We start from the raw sequence: 22326 nt of genomic DNA, 5'->3' as shown, positions 1-22326 counted from the left end.
GTCTGAACTTCCGAACAAAGAGGCTTCAGTAACAAGTCTTAAAAACGACTTAACTGTTGAGTAACGCTCTCCGGAACACCAACAATAGGTCTGAATTTACGATCATTGCTAGATTTCAGGCAAATATATTCAGAACCTTGCTCTTTGATTGCTTTTGAAATCAATTTACTTTTTTGTATCTTTGGAAGACCGCAAAAATAATTTGAGAGATATTCGAAGACTGTAAGATATTCTTTTTCCTTATCTTTAAAATTCTCTCAGCGCTTTATCACAAGACTCGCAATATAATTCATAGTCTCTGCATCTGTGTAAGAGGGAATAAATATTTAGATGACAAATTTATAATTTTAGGTATAAATTTCATTTTCTGTCTCACAGATTGTTCCGCCTTCGTCTTTTGTAGCGCACTGGTCTAAATAAAGACTTGTCCGATATATGTTGTTCCCTTGTATGTATAGGTCGTAAAATTCTACTCGGCGGCGAATAATAATATAAGATTATTAAAAAGATTTGAAGCCGACAAGTATTAATGAACTAGCTTCTGTGGCGTTATGTGCTCTACCTAACATAAAGGGATATCATACCGAAGTTCATACTCAACTTTTCTTTATAAAAGTTTTTAAAACTTGAAATGGACAAACTAGGAAAGTTTCGTATATTTACACTTGTATAAACATTCATGCAAACTTATGAAAAAGAAACATTTCTTACGTTCTGGACAGGTTAAGGGTGTTCATTTTATAGCAGATTAAACAAAGTGCCGATTTACAGGAGATCGTTTGTTCCAGTTTTACTTTTGACATTTATGTCTATATATGTCCATATTTTTTAATTATTTCATTTCAAAAAGTCTATAACACCTTTGGAAAACTACACAAAAATATAATAAAAATAAAGTAAAGCCGTCCATTTAAGGACAATATCTTACTTTACACGAGTGTCTTGTTAAAGCGTTTAAAACAGAAATGTAGGTTAATCTCCCTAATCATATAATCAAGTTTAGGAATAAGTCGTAGTTATGACAAGTTAAGTACGATTTTGATAAATTTACTCACATTAAATTATCACATCAATATCAAGGAGAGTCATACCAGGATAAAAAAAAAAAAAAATGGGAAAAAAGATCAAAAGTATTTACGTTTCAAAAACCACACGTTCTCAGATAACATGTGATGCTCGCTTCTTAAAAGTAAATGAGTTGGGAGTTACTAACTTTTACAAATACACTGATCGAGAATGTACGTAGTATTCTTGGCCATTGAAAATAAGGCGGGTTTTTTTGGTTTCTTTAATGCGCTTCAATAACTATGAGAGGAAGATCCCAGATATAAATTATGTTTCATCACATGATTGCATTACATTAATTCGGACACCACGGATCTAGACAATTTATCCAGCTCGTAAAATTGGACAAGTGATACATTAAATGAAGATTATCTTGGTACATTTATGGTGTAAAGTCGTTTATGTTCCATATACCGTTTCAACTGAACACGTATGTACAACATGAGGTTAACTGTGTGTAAGTAATGCTAACTCTCCTAGGAGAATTATTTATTGAGCATGTAAATTCAATTTCTATCAGAAAATTCACATCCTAATACACAGAGGTTACTCTTTGCTCAGTGGTCAGTTTTAACAATCCTAACAAATCGGATTATGTTAGACTATATAACAGGTTCATAATGTATTACACATTAAATCATGCTAAGTTGTAGCAGTTTCAGCCATCAAATTACGAAAAACTGTCACTGTCCTTATAGTTATACCAACTACTTGTTTATCTGTTGGTTTTCTAGTTTGATACTCTCTATGGCTTCGTTCTTGTCTCCTTCAGTCACCTTCTTCTGGATTCTCTACATTGCGTCTAATGTATTTATTGCGTAAATTTTCGTTTAATATTAGTATGGAATTTAAGTATCCCAGAAATATGTATGTATAGACCCTGTTGAGTGACAGTACAGACACTATGGTTGTACAATGAGGTTTGATCGACATGTAACCTACTTACAGAACACCCTTCACTAATTACTGTGTAGTTGTTCACTGTTAACTAGTTATAGCTAGGTACTGTAAACTGCTTATATTTAGAGAACACTATTATCGCGACAATATTCTTTTGTATTTATTCGTAATAACAATATGCTTCGCGATCGCTCCAAACGTATGTCTTACCATCCTTAACACGAAAATATATTTCTTGCAGAATGTCATTAAATAAACCACAGAATTGTGACTAATAGACATAAACAGATTATATTGGATTGTGTGAATGTGGATATTTTCGCGGTGTGGAAATGGCCGTGTTGTTTTCGCGTTGAGTAAATTAGCGCGGAAATATCCACACGGTAATATATGTTGATAAATATCCACACGGTAATATATGTTGATAAATATACACACGGTAATATATGTTGATAAATATCAAAATTTCATAACCATTGCCAACCCGACAATGTCCACACCGCGATCAGAGTAAAGAGTTGTAATGTGTCCACACCGCGATCAGAGTAAAGAGTTGTAATGTGTCCGCACCAAATGATTTCCAATTTTACAACACTAAACAATAAGTTTATGAATTCAATGTCGATCTACAAAAGTACAATTTAATCGTTTTTCATGTAAAATAACGGCTCCAATCGTTAGCATCTTCCATAATGGTTTGCTATATTTTCTTTCACTTGGTTTAGATAGTTTAGTGCCATTATATAACCCACGAAAATACATAACCGTCTGTTGATGCGAGAACATGGGCGTGATTGTTGGCGTGATGTCACATTACTGTTGGCATCTGTCTAGCCATACAATGAAGTTTGATAAACTTACTGTGGAAAGCCTTCTCAAAATTGTCAAAATAACTAAAAGAAATCGTTTACAACTAAGGATTTACCAAACTCGTTAAAACTTTTGAAAAGTAAAACAAACATGTGACACAAGAATTTCATACATCTCGTTCAGACATTGCAATATTACGTATGATTCAATAGTGACGTCATACCTATTTAACCTTCTTTAAGTAAGGTTTATACTGCGTAGCATGCTATGCGGTATAGTTCGGTCAATTGCTGCATCGAAAATATTTTAATCAGACGTCATTCTATTATTTTATTAAGATGTCAAAATTACGACGATATCCGTATAGACTATTAAGAATATAGTTCTCCAACAGCTTTACACATAAGCAAATCGAATGCATTGGAAATGTAGGCGATGATTGAATAAATTAAAAGCAGGCAGCATAATGGTAAGTTTTGAGATTAACTGCTACTATTCAACGTAGATGTATTGTTAAAGCATTATTTATATAAGAGGACCGACACATACAATCTAAAAGATTTGATAGGCGTACAAATTTGTAAAGAAAATAAATAATATTTTCATCAATATAATTTGGATACAAAATTTTGATGTTGTAATAAAGTTCATCTAGAGCTTACCTGCATTATCAATTGAACAGACAACCAGGAGAAATAAGATAAGAGTTGACATGGCGGAACGTCTTGTTCGAATTCGTTTGTAATCTCGAACTAATATTCGTCCTTCTGCAAGTCGTTTCGTCTACATCCTTGAATCTGTCATCACATTTAAATCTTCGCAGCACATTATTTAAATTACTTATATACAGTTTGTGTTGCCAGTTTGATGTAGAAATTCATGTTGTTATATTCTCAAACAGTTTGAGGCTGCCATTTTGTGTATTTCGTTTCTCCGTATCCATGATCGCTAATCTCTTGAATTATCGTCATAAATCCCCTGGACTTACACTCGTGTGTGTTGTACATAGGGGACAAGGCAATATCCTATTAGAGATCAGCTATAGGTTTAACAAGTATGTAAAGCTTCAGCGGGTTCTCACTCTAAATGTTTGCGGTGAAACATTTAAAAAACACAATAAGGGTGTACTATTGCAAACTGGCAATACTTCTCAACACATATCTAATCACTAGAGCACAATTAAATCAACGGCTTATCTTTATATTTCTGACACGACTATTTACGAACACTTTTAAACGATCGCCACGCTGATAAGTACAATGTGTTAGAATAATGATATTCTATAAACACTTAACACATCAACAATCAGAATGGAAAATGTACCATTAGTAGACAAGAAGAGAGATATGAAAACGAAGAGTAATTTAGGCATCGTTGTGGTCATTTGTTTTAAACCAAACAACACGGTAATAACCAAGTGAACTGCAAATATCTTTGTGCTATCATTTTTACAGTTAGTTTGTTACAGATACTGTTATTGTTTAGAAGCTTCTACTTTATACAGCGCGTCAGGTTATTTCGTACCACGACACCATTGTATTATACTATTAACAGTTTACCCCATTAAGAACATATTATATGTAGTCTATTAATACAGATTTGACGGAACTAATTTAGTCATATCATATTTTAGTTTATTAGTGTATCGTACATACTTATTATTATAAAAGGGAGGTAATACCATATCTATATCTACATATTTATAACAACAATTTTAAGTCGAGAAGATTATGGTGATCGTGAACCTGACGGATACCTGACATTGAGTTTCCACGTAAATGAAATACCAGTTCACTGAATAATGAAGTCAATTTCGAGAAAATTACATCAAAATTAACGTAATACCGAGTTTTTATTTGGAAAATGACAGAAATCTGATACCTTGTTTCTGCAGAAGAAGCCTGAGAAGTCTTACATTAGGTTTATAACATGTGAACACTTTTCCATTAAGTGAATCATGTATTTAAAATAAAATATATGTTATTAACAAAATTCAACACAAAGCGATGCCATCATGGATAGTCAACCTTGCTAGAGACCAATTATATTCAGACCATCCGGGTTAAGAAACCACTTTTAAAACTAATCAATGCCGTTATTTCTACGTAAAATGACGCGGTAAGAGATTGTCTCTGAGGCGGCTTTATGGACTTCCCTATAAGGCGGTTCTCGTTAGCTAAACTGCGTGCGCGTGTGTGTGTCATACTTTGTATGTTACTTATTGTCTTCATTATCATTCTTATTTCAAAGATACGATCTCGTATCATCTTCTTAAGATAATGAATACATAAGGTATCTGGGAACAGCATTAATACAATTGTTTCAATGGATACAAAAATAAACGGATGTCAGTTTAATATGGATTAAAAGGGTTAACAAGAATTCCACGGAAGTGGATGTGTCGCCTGCGCAGGAAGCTGTGAGATTACGAAGAAATAGATACAATATGGTGTCCACAAGCAAGACCAGCATCGCCTCATTGGTATCCGTAAAAAAATCTTGAAAATGCAAGTATGCTTAGCTGCATGAAGTTAGAGTTTGATCGGCCCAAGGAAACTCAAGTTATCGCACGAAAACAGATTTTCTATTTATAGTTACAGTGACCTTGACCTTTGGACCTGAAAAGCAATCCCAAGCAAGCACTTTTGGTAAGGAAGCACTGCATGAAGTTTGAGTTTGACCGGCCCCAGGAAACTCAAATTATCGCACGAAAACAGATTTTCTAATTATAGGAAGTGACCTTGACCTTTGACTTTCGGACCTGAAAAGCAATCCCAAGCAAGCACTTTTGGTAAGGAAGCACTGCATGAAGTTTAAGTTTGATCGGCCCAAGGAAACTCAAGTTATCGCACGAAAACCTCTGTGCGGACGCCGCCGCCGACATAGCAACGCCTATGTGTCACCAGCTTTTCGCAGGCGACACAAAAACCAAGCGAAATGCCCTTTTGTGAAACCATTGAGGAACACTGGAGAACACCAGGGAATTTGTTTACCTGGGCAAGAAGGTGACAACAGATGGCAACTGTGATCAGGATGTCAACAAATGGATCACCAGCGCTAGCCTCAGCATCTACATCAAGATCTTCTGATCAGAGTGCTGGAACATCATTGCCGCCATCGAGTGAAAGCGAGACTTCCTCAATACGTTCTAGTCAAACACCTATTCCAATAACGAACTGCAGAATCGGTAAGACAATCACGTCACTGGCTTGGACAGGTATGTCATGTTACCAGCTAGCCTGCCATTAGGTGTCTGATTGACAGATAAAAGACAAGGAGACAGCGGGCATACAAGAGAAACATCAAGGATCAGAGGACTGTGCCTGGAGACGGCCCTAAATGCAATGACAAAAAAGACGGAGGACCCCCAAACCTGTCTCATGGCACCGCTGAAAAAGTGTACGAGTGAGTGATTCTATTTATTTTCACATCACAGAATCGAATTTAAAGCTCGTTAAAGTGTATTAGTTACACAAGTGACCCAACTTTTGAACTGATCGACTCTTTTCAGTTTTACAATTTAAATCTGTACCATGAGATGAAAGCTAGTCAAAAACTCCTTCCTATAGAAAGTTGAAAGTTGGTACATCTTTTACAGATACTGCTTGTATAGTAATTAATTTTGTGGGGCAATTTTTTGCGGTTGTCTAAATCAGACTTTGTTCACGGGGATTTATTTTTGCTCAACATTACAAGGTAAAACTATTGAGTTAAGAGGGTTCTTTTGTATTTCAGAATAATGATATTTATTTTACAATTGATTTTTGAAAATTAAGTAAAACACGATATTGAACTGTTGTTTTATCTTCCGTTATCCAGCAACCCGGTATTTTTGTGACTGTATATTCAAATATTCACGGGGACTATGATGCACAATATTGATTTCTGGGTATTTAATTTTGTGCTATCATTGGTTACCACGAATATAGCAAACTATTACCAGCTATACAGTACATGGAGGACAATAAGCAGAATCGGAGCAATGTATTCCGTTTACAGTTACTATATTATTGCCTGGATATTTCTAACCCATGATCTGTCGGTGACATTCTCATGGACTACACCTCCCTACCACAAACAGAACCACAGTTAAATGTCATTGTTTTTTTATGGTATCATGATATGCATATAACAACATAGGTATATAATTATCTAAAACATGGTAATAAATAATTTGATTTAGTGCCTTGAATGCTTCAAAGTGTCGTTTGCAATACTTATATTAACATATATCTCATATTTACAAATTTGCTACAAATTCCTTTTTCAATACTTGACACCATTTTATAAAATGCAAACCTTAAAAAGTAATGAATATAAAATAATCCAACTTTAAAAGATATGCACATCAATAACTTACTAAACAACAATTCTGACCATATATTTATACACTTATAGAAATATGGCATAATATTTACATGCACACTCATGTATTTTAAAAAAGATCACAATAAAAAAACATAAACCAATTCCTCTTTCGTCTGAGGTACATGTATATTACATGTATGTATGATGTAAGCCCGAGAGTGTGAGACTATGTACATGTGTATTACATGTATGTATGATGTTAGCCCGAGAGTGCGAGACTATGTACATGTGTATTACATGTATGTATGATGTAAGCCTGAGAGTGTGAGACTATGTACATGTATATTACATGTATGTATGATGTAAGCCTGAGAGTGTGAGACTATGTGTATCTACCATCTATACGTCATCTTGTAGACTCACCATCTGGTGACCAGACAGAATTTTAAAACTTGTTTTATCGTCAAAGGAAAACTTTAACAAACCAATTACAAATGTTCTCCATTCAAAAATAGTAATAAAATAAGTAAAATAACAACACAGACAGCATATTCTAGAGGAAAGCTTGTTCTCAGTGCAGTACCTGTGACTTTCTCTGTAATGAATTAGTATGATAAGTAAAGTTTAGAGAAAATCGGTTGAATATTTATCAAGTCATCAGCAAAAAGTGGGTCAATGAGACAATCGTAATAGACAGTAGAACAACATACTTTTCTGTGGAATACATGTAAATACAAATATCTTTAGATATGTAGATCACACATGTTAACAACATCATGGAATTGTTGACAAACTGGAATATCATTATTACTAAGCAATCATTGTATGCCATGGTAACAGTACAAAGTGTTCATACAATATCTAAGGTTACCTAGTAGTGTCATGATAAATATTGATATCAGGCAAAATACAACAAAACTCCTCGGTCAAATGTTAGTTAAATACATGTTGTAAATTAAATACATGTTGTGAATTATTGAATGTGAATTATTGAATATCATTTTTTAAACAATATTTGTTTTCTATTTACATGCATACATCATTGGAACAAGTACATACAACATTGAAATGTTGAAAATTCAGCAAAAAAAGAAGAAAGTAGAAACATTTGCCGACATATTATTCATTTTCAATGACATTCTCCCGTCATTAAAACAAAATTTGTTAGTACAGAAATGTACCTATTGTTGGGAGAAAAGAATCATTTCAACATTTACAGGTCTCGATAATAATGACCACTGTACAATTAAATACTGCTAATCTATTTCAGTAAAGAATACAAAATATACAAAACTATGAAATCTCTTCACCAATTAAACTTTGCCACAAAATTTTCTTGTATTTTGCAGATTAGTTCTGTACTGTTTTTTCTAAGAACTAGAAAATAACCTACAGGATGATATTTTGTCATATACATGCATGGCTCAGATTATTCCCCACACAACTTTGAACAACATAAAATACGCATATTATACTTATCTTTTTGAGAAACCAGAAATTCTTACAAAACCTATGGACAATTTTCAAGGTACCTAGGTATAAAATTCACAAACATATATAATTATCATCAGACAGGATACCTTCAAAACAATTAAATTTAAAAATAACATTTTTGAAGAATGTTTTGAACATGCAAAGAACCTTAATGATGCACACATATGTTTGTATATCTATACTGAATTTTCTGTAACAAGATCAGAAAATACTCCACATTTAAAATAATTCTATCAATTTCTTAGAAAATGAAATTGATCTGAATTCCTTTTAAATCCCAAAACTTTGGCTAACTTGGGAATTTTCATTTATGTACTCCTGAACATGCATGTTGATACTGATTTCTGGAGTCATGCTAACCTGTGTAGTCAGGCCTGGCCAGCCATGATGGAACCTGGCTGGATCAGTATTCCGTCTTTGCGTATTGCAGAGTTATCTTCTCTTGGGGGCAGGTACTGATTGTTACGTCATTGGTTTGTGGGAGAAAATTACGTCGTTTTCTCAAAAATTGATGACGTTACCCTCACAAACAAGTGACGTAACAATCAATACCTGCTCCCAAGAGAAGATAACTCTGCAATACGCAAAGACGGAAAAGTTTGACTACCAGCTGGACCATCTTTATTGCCAAGTCAAATACCAGTGGTCCAGTAATCCTGTCCTGACATACCAACAAGCTGTTGTGAAGTAGTAAACAGGTAGTCCTATACAGTTTATAGCTATCAACTGTGCTGACTAATTTACAAAGGTGCATAAAGCAGGTATGCACAAATTCACTCATTATTTAAAGTAATGGAGAGTAAAAACATGGACTTTTCTGATGTTCTATCCATTCATTACATATTTATGCTATACAAGTTTACTGTATCATGAATAAAAACTATTGGAAACAGGAAAAATGTCATGTTATGAACTTAAATTTCAACATATCTCATAAAACACATTTGAACTGATCATGTAACACTGTAATCACACACATGTAATACTTTGTTCAAAATTTGGTTTTTAACTCTGACCTTGCACTTTAACAAAACATTTAACAAGGTCAAGGTAACCCGTATTTCAAACCAAAGTTCAAGATTACAGCAAGCCTCTATAGGCCACAAAACTTTAAGTCTGACATGTAATGGCAAGTGAGGATCTGTTCCTGGGTTATAAGTTCATCTCTTAATAAATGTCAAAGGTCAAGGTCAAAGCTGTGTGACTTCCACCTGGAGTACTGCTGGGGAGTCATTGTTACTGTGGTGACTAGCTGAGTGTGTAGAAAAGGATGATGTCGATGATTTTCGTGATGATGTCTGAAAATACAAAGAATTTAAATCAATTCAAATAGGAAGTGGACTTTTAATCTGAGTTTAATCAAAAGATAAGCTCTTCAACAATATCATAAACCATCTTCAAAACTTTGTAGAAAATGTATCTGAAATTTGAAGCGTTTCAGGTATCAAAATTCATATTATTCTATATAAAGTTTTGACTTTTATGAGAGTTTTTATTAAATATTGGCAAACATTTTGACTTAGTGTACATCTTTTCCAAATGTGATATCTTAAAGAAAATATCTTACTGACATTATATCAGAATGTCCATAATGTTGATTTAGGATCTTTTGATTTCTATACTTCTACAATATTTTATATACTGAGTATTGCACTAAATTATAAGTAATCGTATAGCTTAGGATCTTTTCTTTATCTAACTTCTACATATTTTTCATTTTAACACTCAGACAAACAAAATATGTTACAGAGGTGATGTCATCCTTGATATCCAGGGGCCTTACGCTCACTTTCGCTCTCTATACCCCTGGAATATGTCATAGCAAAATTGATAGCACAAAGATAGCTGTTTGATTGGTGTTGGTTAATAAAACCTGACCAATCACTAGGCTGATACCTGTCCATTGAAGATTACAATGGAGAGACACCCAACTTCAAAGCCTGTCAAATTTTACCGTTACGTGACCGCGAGATTATTTTGACGTATATATCAAAGGATCATACAAACTAGTCTTCTTGTCTCATCAACAAGGTGGCGCACACTGAGCCTTCAATTTTGCCATGAAATATTCCAGGGGTGTAGAGAACAAAAGTGAGTGTAACCCCTGGACATCAAGGATGAAGTGATGTATACATGACATTCATTGAGCATGGTGGACAACAATTCATTCAAAGATCACAAATCAATTATCTGCGCATTCAACAGTTTTTTCTAGTCTAGTATACCTTGGGCTTTTTCATATGGCTTGGTAAAGTATAATGATACTGTGGTATATATATGAATGTCTAGTTTTTTTAAGTGAAAAATGCTCACGCTTTAAGAAATGTTGTGGAACTCATCTCCAATAGTTAAAACTAGAACGCTCCCTACCTTTCATCTAGAACTATAAGGGGAGGTAATGTTAACATGTATGATGGAGTTTTCTCCCTTTTACTGTAACTTGCTTTATCTGTTTTACAATCATATAGGACTTGTTTATGATTGTTCATAACCTTAACTTGAAATATCACACAGCATATTTGAAATTTAATGATTCTAGCTCCCAAATTTTACTTTTTTTCTTTTGTTAAAACTGACATCATTGTCTTATATTAATAATTATATCAAATCACACACTATATTAGTGTATATCCGGTCACTTTGCTATATCAGGATGTATATGTACATTACTGTCATAGTGACGTGCTTTAACTCCCCCCCCCCCCCCCCCCCCAAAAAAAAAGATGAAAACAAACAGCCCTGAAAGAAACAAACATATGGCTTAAACATCCTGAGTGAAAACAATACTAATTCCAATTTTTTCCATGAGAAGGTTTCATTATCAAATTTCGCATTGTTGACTAAATTAATACACACCTGGGAGTGTCAAATTTCACATTGTTGACTAAAATATACACACCTGGGAGTGTCAAATTTTGCATGTGATTTGCTAGAAAAGTGTCTACACAATGAAGACTAAGAGTTCATAATAAAGTTTTTGTGTGTGGGTGCAGTTCTATGCACGTCGAACAACGATAATATATATGGGATTTATTTATTTATTTTCAGTAGTATACCTTTTATTTTGGATACACAATTTGGAGAATGTGTCATAACTTAAGTAACAACCAGCTTGGCAGTGTTTCAAAGTGTTCAGGTGAGTGCTTTTGATTTTTGATATCAATTGCTGATCAGGGTGCATGCATGGTGCATTGAATTGCAAGACGGTCAGTTGTAGAACGATAACCGGTTTGACAGGTAATGCACTTTTTATACCCAGCGAGACCCATACTCGTTTCCAAGCAAGGGCAAACTAAAATGTCGGCCCTTCTTTAGAAACGATAGTCCAAACAGAAGGGGAAGATCTCAAAAGCAGAAAATAAATTAGAACCTTTTTTTCATCTCAATTAAAAGCCTTTTAACTTGTTGTGTCAGCTTTAATTCATGGGAAAACAACTAGTAGTATAATTACCGTTGGATGTTTCTGAGAAGAAAGTTTCCTGGTCAGAGCCAGGTCAGTTTGTGTAGATGCATTGCACATCTGGACTTTTGTCTTGTTACGTGGCACCACAATGATGTCCGGGCCGAAGAAGAAATTGTCATTATGACTGCAGGAAGGAAGTTTTTCATCATGAAGACTAGAACTGGGTACCTTCTCATCACCATGGCAACTACTTGTGGATGAGGATGAGGAAGATAGTGATGATTTTTCTATGGAAGCTGTAGGAAGAGAAACACTTTTTTCTAGTTAATTAAAAGAAATGTTACAAGATATTGATATAGAGTATATATTTTGCATAACATTATATGGAAGATGTAGGGAATTACAAATGATTTATAATATATCTAAAATAGATGTTACATTTGTTGTACAACCAACCCTTGAAATATAACTATTTTAAGTACAGTATATTGCATTTCTTTGTGTAAATTTTCAGATCATAAATCAAAAGAGGTAGCCATGCAGAAATGATTTAAATTATTTAAACCTAGGAAGAACACAGCTTGATCAAAATAAATAATGTATCTAGATTTTTTCTTATTTAATTGAAGCCTGAATAAGACATCTTTCAATGGATTTTATTCTTCCTGAAATATAATATACATAGTGATCTAGATATATGTACCAAGAAATCTCTGATTGTTCTCCCTATTGATTCAGACTTTATATCATTAAGACATTTTATGATTTTACATTCAGACATTGCATGGTCATACACAGACCAACTCATTAACATTCCAAAACTTACACCTGCCAACATAAATCTTCTAGTTAAGGTTAATCTATAACCACTTTTTTATTTTTATATATTTGTGTTTGTTAATATTAAATACAATGCTATCGGTCTTCTGCAAACCAAAATAAAGTATATTTGTAATGACAATCAGAACCAGAAATTCTACTTAAATACCTTCTACAGTATATACATCTGCATGGTGACCTGTATCCCTATGACTTTTAAAGTGGATTTAGTCAGTTGGCACCAATCTGACAGCCCTTATCATAGCCATTTAGCTACTGGCCAAATATCACGACTATATTAATATGTATATCATCTCTGTGGAGGAACATTCTGGAAACTTTTAACCCCTATTTAATCCTTTATTTTTTTAAATAAACCTGATACCACTTGATCAAAGCCAAGTACAGGTATAATCATTGTTTCAGACCTTACGGTTCTACAGAAGAAGTCTTTAAAAGGGCAAATTGACAAAGTACAAACAGATAAATACATAAGCTCACAGGCACATTCCTAAGTATCACAGAAGATGTTAGCTTAATTGTTCCAGTCTGTCTACCTGTATAAATATGTTTGCCTCATAGGCCACTTGGCTCAAAATAATGCGCTGCTTCTTACAGGAGAACAACAACTAAACATCTTGAAAAAAATAGATTTTTTTATCAATACATAAACAAATACCATGCAAATAAATTTCACACCAATGTCACCAAGAAGGGCAAAAAGCAATCAAACAACACACTCTGATAACACAGTACTATGATTTCATAGCAACGTACAGCTATCTTTCCATTTTCATTCTCCAATACCAATATTTCACCAATCATGATCACTTTTGTGTGTATACTCACGTTTATAGGTGTGTGACCTATTTGATGGTGACCTACATGTTTGATGTTTGACCTACTTGTGTGTGGCTCACTTGTAAGAATCCATCTGTATAACCTTTCTATTTGATGGTGACCTATATGTTTGATGTTTGACCTGTTTGTGTATGGCTCACTTGTAAGAATCCATCTGTATATCCTTACTACATGTATTTGATGGTGACCTATATGTTTGATGTTTGACCTACTTGTGTGTGGCTCACTTGTAAGAATCCATCTGTATAACATTACTATTTGATGGTGACCTACCTGTTTGATGTTTGACCTATTTGTGTATGGCTCACTTGTAAGAATCCATCTGTATAACCTTACTACATGTATTTGATGGTGACCTATATGTTTGATGTTTGACCTACTTGTGTGTGGCTCACTTGTAAGAATCTATCTGTATAACCTTACTATTTGATGGTGACCTATATGTTTGATGTTTGACCTATTTGTGTGTGGCTTACTTGTAAGAATGCATCTGTAAAACCTTACTATTTGATGGTGACCTACCTGTTTGATGTTTGACCTACTTGTGTGTGGCTCACTTGTAAGAATCTATCTGTATAACCTTACTATTTGATGGTGACCTATATGTTTGATGTTTGACCTATTTGTGTATGGCTCACTTGTAAGAATCCATCTGTATAACCTTACTATTTGATGGTGACCTATATGTTTGATGTTTGACCTATTTGTGTGTGGCTTACTTGTAAGAATGCATCTGTATAACCTTACTATTTGATGGTGACCTACCTGTTTGATGTTTGACCTATTTGTGTGTGGCTTACTTGTAAGAATCCATCTGTATAACCTTACTATTTGATGGTGACCTTCCTGTTTGAACCTAATCTGCATGGTCCTATCATATATCTGTATATTCATGTGACATATATCTGTATGTTCATGTGACATATATCTGTATGTTCATGTGACATATATCTGTTTAATCTATTTGTTGGCGATCTTCACCTACGTGCTTCACCTTTTAACCTTTTTGAAGGTGGCCTATCTGTTTGTCCTGTAAACTATTTGGGTGATGTGGCATATCTTTATGGTCCCATCATCCTATGGTCATGAAACCTACCTGTCTGACCAATGACCTATTTGTGTGACCTACCTGTCTGTCCAATTGCCTATTTGTGTGACCTACCTGCCTGACCAATAACCTATTTGTGTGACCTTGATGTCTGTCCAATGACCTATTTGTGTGATCTACCTGTCTGACCAATCACCTATTTGTGTGACCTTGATGTCTGTCCAATGACCTATTTGTGTGACCTACCTGTCTGACCAATGACCTATTTGTGTGACCTACCTGTGGATTGATGACACTGCGGATTACTGTAGGCGTGGTTTAGGATTGCACGCTCCCTCATATCGCGGGGTTTCTTTGGGGACAGAGATTTAGGAAGCAGACTTGTTTGGGATAGACTTGGTACACGAACACCAACCGTGGTGAAATCAACATTATCTGCAAACAGGGTTAGCAAGTGCAGATTACAGCAAAGTTTAAGTCTCAGCCAATCAAAACAGTTGTAGCAAATTCTGGGTCTCAGCAAAATCAAACCATTTATAAATTCAACAGGTCAATGTGCAGTCAGATATGGCAGTAACTGTTTTGAAAACTAACTTGAAGTGATCATTCAAATGAGGATTCAGAATAAAAAGGAACTGACAAATAATTCCCCAGAAATAATAACTGTTGATAATTGATGGTCCAGGACCATATGTAATATATAGTTTAATAATAGACAAGGGATTCAATACTTCATAGTGTAGTCTGGCTTTACTGCAGAATTATATCTGTTCAAAACATAAAATTACTTTTTAATTTCTACATGCATTTGAGTGTGCAATTAAGAGTGTTTAATAATTTGATAATCCAATAAAATAACTAACATTTTGGACCACACTTTTAAGGTTAAATAACTGTGGTTTGATTCTTAAATTATAATCCAGACAGCTTTTTTTCTTTCATTTTACACTTTCTGTCACTGGGAAGGCGTTTTTGGACATTTGGAACAATAATAACAGCCAGGGTCACATGTTTGTTTGTTTGGGGTATAACAGCTTCGTCACAGCCAGGGTCACATGTTTGTTCGTTAGGGATTTAACGGCTTCGTCACAGCCAGGGTCACATGCTTGTTTGTTAGGGGTTTAACGGCTTCGTCACAGCCAGGGTCACATGTTTGTTTGTTTGGGGTTTAACCGCTTCGTCACAGCCAAGGTCACATGTTTGTTTGGGGTTTAACGGCTTCGTCACAGCCAGGGTCACAGGTTTGTTTGTTGGGGGTTTAACGGCTTCGCCCCAGCCAGGGTCACATGTTTGTTTGTTATGGGTTTATAATGGCTTTGTCACAGCTAGGGTCACATGTTTGTTTGTTAGGGATTTAACGGCTTCGTCACAGCCAGGGCCACATGTTTGTTTGTTTGGGGTTTAATGGCTTTGTCACAGCCAGGGTCACATGTTTGTTTGTTGGGGGTTTAACGGCTTCGCCACAGCCAGGGTCACATGTTTGTTTGTTAGGGGTTTATAATGGCTTTGTCACAGCCAGGGTCACATGTTTGTTTGTTAGGGGTTTAACGGCTTTGCCACAGCCAGGGTCACATGTTTGTTTGTTAGGGGTTTAATTGCCTCGTCACAGCCAGGGTCACATGTTTTTTTGTTAGGGGTTTAACGGCTTTGTCACAGCCAGGGTCACATGTTTGTTTGTTAGGGGTTTAACAGCTTCGTCACAGCAGGTCACATGTTTGTTTGTTTTGGGTTTAACGGCTTTGCCACAGCCAGGGTCACATGTTTGTTTGTTAGGGGTTTAACGGCTTCGTCACAGCAGGTCACATGTTTGTTTGTTTGGAGTTTAACGGCTTCGCCACAGCCAGGGTCACATGTTTGTTTGTTAGGGGTTTAACGGCTTCGTCACAGCCAGGGTCACATGTTTGTTTGTTAGGGAATTAATGGCTTTGTCGCAGCCAGGGTCACATGTTTGTTTGTTAGGGGTTTAACAGCTTCGTCACAGCCAGGGTCACATGTTTGTTTGTTAGGGGTTTAATGGTTTCGTCACAGTCAGGGTCACATGTTTGTTTGTTAGGGGTTTAACGGCTTCGTCACAGCCTGGGAAACATGTTTGTTTGGAAGAGAATTAATGGCTTTGTCACAGCCAGGGTCGCATGTTTGGGGTTTAACGGCTTAGTCGCAGCCAGGGTCCCATGTTTGGGGGTTAACGGCTTCGTCAAAGCCAGGGTCACATGGTTGTTTGTTAGGGGTGTAATGGCTTCGTCACAGTCAGGGTCACATGTTTGTTTGTTAGGGGTTAAATGGCTTCGTCACAGCCAGGGTCACATGTTTGTTTGGTAGAGAATTAATGGCTTTGTCGCAGCCAGGGTCACATGTTTGTTTGTTTGGGGTTTAACGGCTTCGTCACAGCAGGTCACATGTTTGTTTGTTAGGGTTTAACGGCTTCGTCACAGCCAGGGTCACATGTTTATTTGTTAGGGAATTAATGGCTTTGTCACAGCCAGGGTCACATGTTTGTTTATTAGGGGTTTAACGGATTCGTCACAGCCAGGGTCATATGTTTGTTTGTTTGGGGTTTAATGGCTTTGTCACAGCCAGGGTCACATGTTTGTTTATTAGGGGTTTAACGGATTCGTCACAGCCAGGGTCACATGTTTGTTTGTTAGGGGTTAAATGGCTTCGTCACAGCCAGGGTTACATGTTTGTTTGTTAGGGGTTTAACGGCTTCATCACAGCAGGTCACATGTTTGTTTGTTTGGGGTTTAACGGCTTCGTCACAGCCAGGGTCACATGGTTGTTTGGTAGGGGTTAAATGGCTTCGTCACAGCCAGGGTTACGTGTTTGTTTGTTAGGGGTTTAACGGCTTCATCACAGCAGGTCACATGTTTGTTTGTTTGGGGTTTAACGGCTTCGTCACAGCCAGGGGCACATGTTTGTTTGTTTGGGGTTTAACGGCTTCGTCACAGCCAGGGGCACATGTTTGTTTGTTAGGGGTTTAATGGCTTCTTCACAGCCAGGGGCACATGTTTGTTTGTTTGGGGTTTAACGGCTTCGTCACAGCCAGGGGCACATGTTTGTTTGTTAGGGGTTTAATGGCTTCGTCACAGCCAGGGTCACATGTTTGTTTGTTTGGGGTTTAACAGCTTTGCCACAGCCAGGGTCATATGATTACAGCATTATTTGGCACACATTTTATCTCATTGCTTATACTTTTTTTGGACCCAAATGATGTCAAAGGTGTTGATTTGAACAATACAGATTTTGTTACACTTCCAATTCTATATACACATTGGATACATTTGATCAAAATGATTTAAAAGCTGTTTCTAGGAGTCAATAGAAGTCAATAGAAATAGAAATGTTGATATGAATACAAATTTGGATTTACTTTGGATTAACTTTTTATCAATTTTGCTTTCAACAGTGCAATTTGATATAAATGGTATGAAATTAGTAAGATTTGAGGAAAAGTTTGAAAGTTGAATTTCCGCAGTGTTAACAGAATTTAAATAAAGGTGCTCTAAGAGCAGCCAAATCATTCAAAATACAACAAGACCGAATAAAAAACTTTCAATAGCTTGACCGTTTGAATCACTGTTACTGCAAATGGTCAAATTGCTATACATATTGACACAGTAGGACATAGTTGTGTGGTTTACAGGTATTGCTGGAACCTGGTGAGCTGTCGTATGATATACACAGTAACACTTAGTCCTTACTTAACATCTATTATGTAATTGGAAATTCATTTTTACTTGATAAAAAGTCAATATATGTACAATAAACTCAATGATGCAGATTAATCAACGTTAACCTTATTTTATCCCAGGGAATATATTTTTGATTGCTTGATGTAAAGTTTCTTTCTACTAGTCATGCTTTGAAATTCCAGTATACAAATCAACCAGCCCTTGTATTTTAAAACAAATTTTACTCTATCTTTAGTATTTAGATAATTCTCCCCTCCCACTTTCCAATACATATTTTTATCAGCAGGGTGATCAATACAGAACATTCGGTTTCTGCCAAGCTTAATCATTCTTAAAACACAATATATAATTAATATGAATAATACCACACAAAACAAATTCTGAACAATTAACACATATTAAAAATTAAAATTATTACATATACCGTATTAAAAATTAAAATTATTACATTACAATTATTAAGAATTGAAAGTAAGAATTATTACCTATTATTAATACCATCTCTCACCAAATTGCTATGGCCAGATTATCCTTTATTTCCCAAACTTCCAATCACAATGTTAAAATATCAAAGACTTAATTCATAAGAAAACTCCCCAAGTTGGTGTTCCTGTATAAGGCTAACTTGTTGCCATATGAATTGATGTTGTAAGCGACTGTTTATAATAGAGACCAAAAGTCAAACCAAAATAAGATTCTGCTAAAATAATGATATCTCCTCTTAAACGACATTTATCTAAAACTTTTTTCTAGATAGTAAAATATCTGCAAGAATTTTTTCTCATTTTGTTTTTGAATTAAACAAGATCTTTTCACAACCATTTTTCTCTATAAAATTCTATTTCCTGTATGGTACTGTTTTTGGGTATTATACTCACCAGACACTGTGTGGAGGAGAGAGTGTTCGATGTCCTCTGCGATGGTGTGGGTATTCACTGTGGGGAAGTACTCTATATTCTTCCAGTGTCGTTCCAAGGCAGGACCCCAGTTAGACTCAGAATGGCAGCTTTTCTGTAGCCGCTGTAGTGGATAGTATTACCATGACAAAGACTATATACACTGAATTCTTACAACCTGGTTACAGAGAAGGGAATTTGTATGCAAAACATATCTAGATTAGCTATATGTAAGGCTACTAATTTAGAGTGTTAATTAGCTATGTAAGGTTACTAATTCAGAGTGTTAGTTAGCTCTACAATGATCTTGATGAAGTGGTTTAGCATGCACATAACTTACATAACTGCCTGTATTTTTGCCAGAATCAATTAAATTTTTCCTAATGTCTTATATTTTTACAACAAGCTGAATATTTTATGCAAAATATGAAAATCTGTGACAACTCCAATTGTCTCTCTTAAACCATACTAGCCCGTGCACATTTTTCCTAACCTGCAACAGGGATCCCTCCTTGGAAATGACCTGGAATAACCCACACACAGGGATGGCTATGACAGGGGTAAGTGTGATGATGAATCCCAAGATCTCAGCCCAATCAGGGTAGGCATCCGTATCATACTTGATTGACAGTGGCTCGTAACCAATCACAGAGAAGATGAGAATAAACTGAAATCAAAAGTATAAAATATCAAACACCTCATTTCTCAGACATATCCTATTTGTCTAACTTTTCTTTTTTTTAACAGAATCTAAACAAATAGTCACATTTCAGCAAATACTATATTAGCTGACCTATATATATCTTTCTTTGACTTTAAGTCAACCTTGCCTGTACTAATACAAACCTGTTACTCAAAGTAAACAAAAAGCCCAAAGGGGCTGTATTGCTCTCCTAAATATATAAGCAATAAAGGAAAAACATTCTCATTAAAAAGAAACTTATTGCAAAAATTTCCCCATTTTGGACTCTGCCTCTTAGCATGCTTGAGGACAACAGCCTTCCTTTATAATGATTTATTTTATTCCCTGGTCCTTAGGACGCTTCATAACAAATTGGTTGAAATATATTTAACTTTTCATAGTGAGTAACCATTGTAATGATTTAACACCCAAATGATCCCCTTTTAGGTCCTAGGCCTCAAGAGGAAGTACACTCAATCCTTTACAGTCACAGGTGCAGATAGTAGGTTGCAAAGAACTATGATTAGGAAATTTGGTTAAGATCCATAACACATGCATGTATAGTTTTGATAGGGTGGGGATCTCAATTTGTTAAATTTTATTTTTATGACCCTGTGACTAGATTCGCTGGGGTGGGGCTAGACCTTGGAGCCAATCCAGGTGGCATAATTGTGTTGGTCCTTTATGCCAAGCAAGCCAGTACATATAAGTGGTTATACTTGGTGGAGAATCAACCATATCAAAGCTGTTAGGGTGGTCATTCTCTCCACTGGTACACTTTTGAATTCCTACCACCTAAGGATGTTTCCAGTTAAAATTAATTAAATACCATTCAGCAAAAAATCAAAATATCTTGGGTTTTGGGGAAGAACAAAAGTGATGTATACTTACTATAATGATAAGGGGCGTCATAACACACCACATCGCCTGCCACCAATAGCTAACACTCCTTCCCACCATGTGCTTGATGTCGCGAGAGAACTGCTTCACCCCGTACACCCAGCCAATGGCAACACAGACAAAGATGCCGTTGATTAGGATGGGAAAGCCAGCTGCATATTCATCCATGAGTTGCAGAACATACATTCCTCCCTAAAGAGAAAGATTCTGTATCATGACCTTACCATGACACAGCTGAGTAAAGCCTCGATAATCAAGCCACCATCTTTACCACCAAAAGTGGCTGATGGAGGCACCTGAATTACTGGAGACGCCTTTGCATAGAACACCAACATGTCCCCTAAAACTTGGGCTTAACCTAGGCACATTCATATTAATGCGGTTTACTTGTAATCGAATTTGGCTGCATGGTGAGATATTGATTTTGTATGGCCACAAAGATTAAGCTAGTTTATGTTTCAAATATTATAGTTCCACTAACCTGAAAAAATCTTCATATACACCAAGAGAACATGTTTATTGCATCATTACACAATACAACTTAAATTTCATGGAAGTCACTCCAAAAAGTTTTGAGACGTCACAGTGACATATCATGAGGTGATGGGTGGGAAATGTCATGATAATCCGGAACTTTGTTTACCTGTGTGGTGAGAGGAAGTCCCAATAGAAACAAGAACCCACACACGATGGACACAACCAAGACCCGTCGTCGCCGTAACAATGTGATGTTTTCATCGATGATAGCAGTGATGACCGTCTCAATGTTGACAAATTGTGTACTTAATCCTAACATGACAATCATGAGAAAGAAGAGTAGGGACCAGAGGGGGGCTGCGGGGAGGAAAGACATGGCTGCGGGATTAACGATAAATGTCAGTCCAACACCTGATAAACAAAAAAAGAATAATACAATATTTTATACATAACTTCACACAATGAAAGAGTTAACCTGTTTATTACTTGAGTTAAGACACAGATATGTATGTGCAAGCAAAGAACAAGTACTAAAACCTACTGCAAACATTTGGCGTATCAGGGGATACTCACTCTATAACAAACCTACTAATAGTAACAAATTCTTTTCAAAAGATTTTAAAGGAAGCTAGACTCTGCGAAGTCACAGAGAAGCTTGATAAAGAACGCGAGCTAGACTCCAAAGAAATCAAGAGAAGCAGCTAGACTCTGAAATACTCCAGAGAAGCGACTAGACTCCTAATATCCATGGAGAAGCTATAAAAGACTATGAATTGGAAACGTTAGACTCCGAAGAAGGCAAGAGAAGTCACTAGCAATATTATATTAAACCTGCTATAGGTTTGTCAATAAAACATAAATTCAGACTTTAATTTTCTAGAAGAAAACATTTCCTATGAAATACTTTCTAGATACCATATTCACTTCAAGTATGAAATGAAATCTATGTTTAAAGATTTCCCATCATTTTTTAA

At 35.7% G+C, this 22326-nt stretch overlaps 2 protein-coding genes across 3 annotated transcripts in view; both read right to left on the bottom strand.

Annotated features, from left to right (window-relative positions):
• Nucleotides 1-3690, bottom strand: part of LOC110440401 — a 40162-nt gene extending 36472 nt beyond the window's left edge. The window contains exon 1 of the mRNA XM_021483455.1: nt 3438-3690. Coding sequence (XP_021339130.1) covers nt 3438-3489 — 52 coding nt within the window. The 5' untranslated portion in view covers nt 3490-3690. The remainder of the gene's footprint in view (nt 1-3437) is intronic.
• A 5431-nt stretch (nt 3691-9121) lies between these two features.
• Nucleotides 9122-22326, bottom strand: part of LOC110440421 — a 186536-nt gene continuing 173331 nt past the window's right edge. For both annotated transcript variants that reach the window (XM_021483490.1, XM_021483491.1), the window contains 7 exons: nt 21519-21763; nt 20867-21067; nt 19787-19960; nt 19276-19417; nt 14988-15143; nt 12029-12276; nt 9122-9875 (listed from right to left, as the gene is read on the bottom strand). In XM_021483490.1, the coding sequence (XP_021339165.1) occupies nt 9768-9875; nt 12029-12276; nt 14988-15143; nt 19276-19417; nt 19787-19960; nt 20867-21067; nt 21519-21763 (1274 nt within the window). In that variant the 3' untranslated portion in view covers nt 9122-9767. The remainder of the gene's footprint in view (nt 9876-12028; nt 12277-14987; nt 15144-19275; nt 19418-19786; nt 19961-20866; nt 21068-21518; nt 21764-22326) is intronic.

This window comes from Mizuhopecten yessoensis, unplaced genomic scaffold, assembly GCF_002113885.1.
Source record: "Mizuhopecten yessoensis strain PY_sf001 unplaced genomic scaffold, ASM211388v2 scaffold11181, whole genome shotgun sequence".
Taxonomy (NCBI): Eukaryota; Metazoa; Mollusca; class Bivalvia; order Pectinida; family Pectinidae; genus Mizuhopecten; species Mizuhopecten yessoensis.
This window is presented reverse-complemented; position numbering and strand designations above follow the sequence as displayed.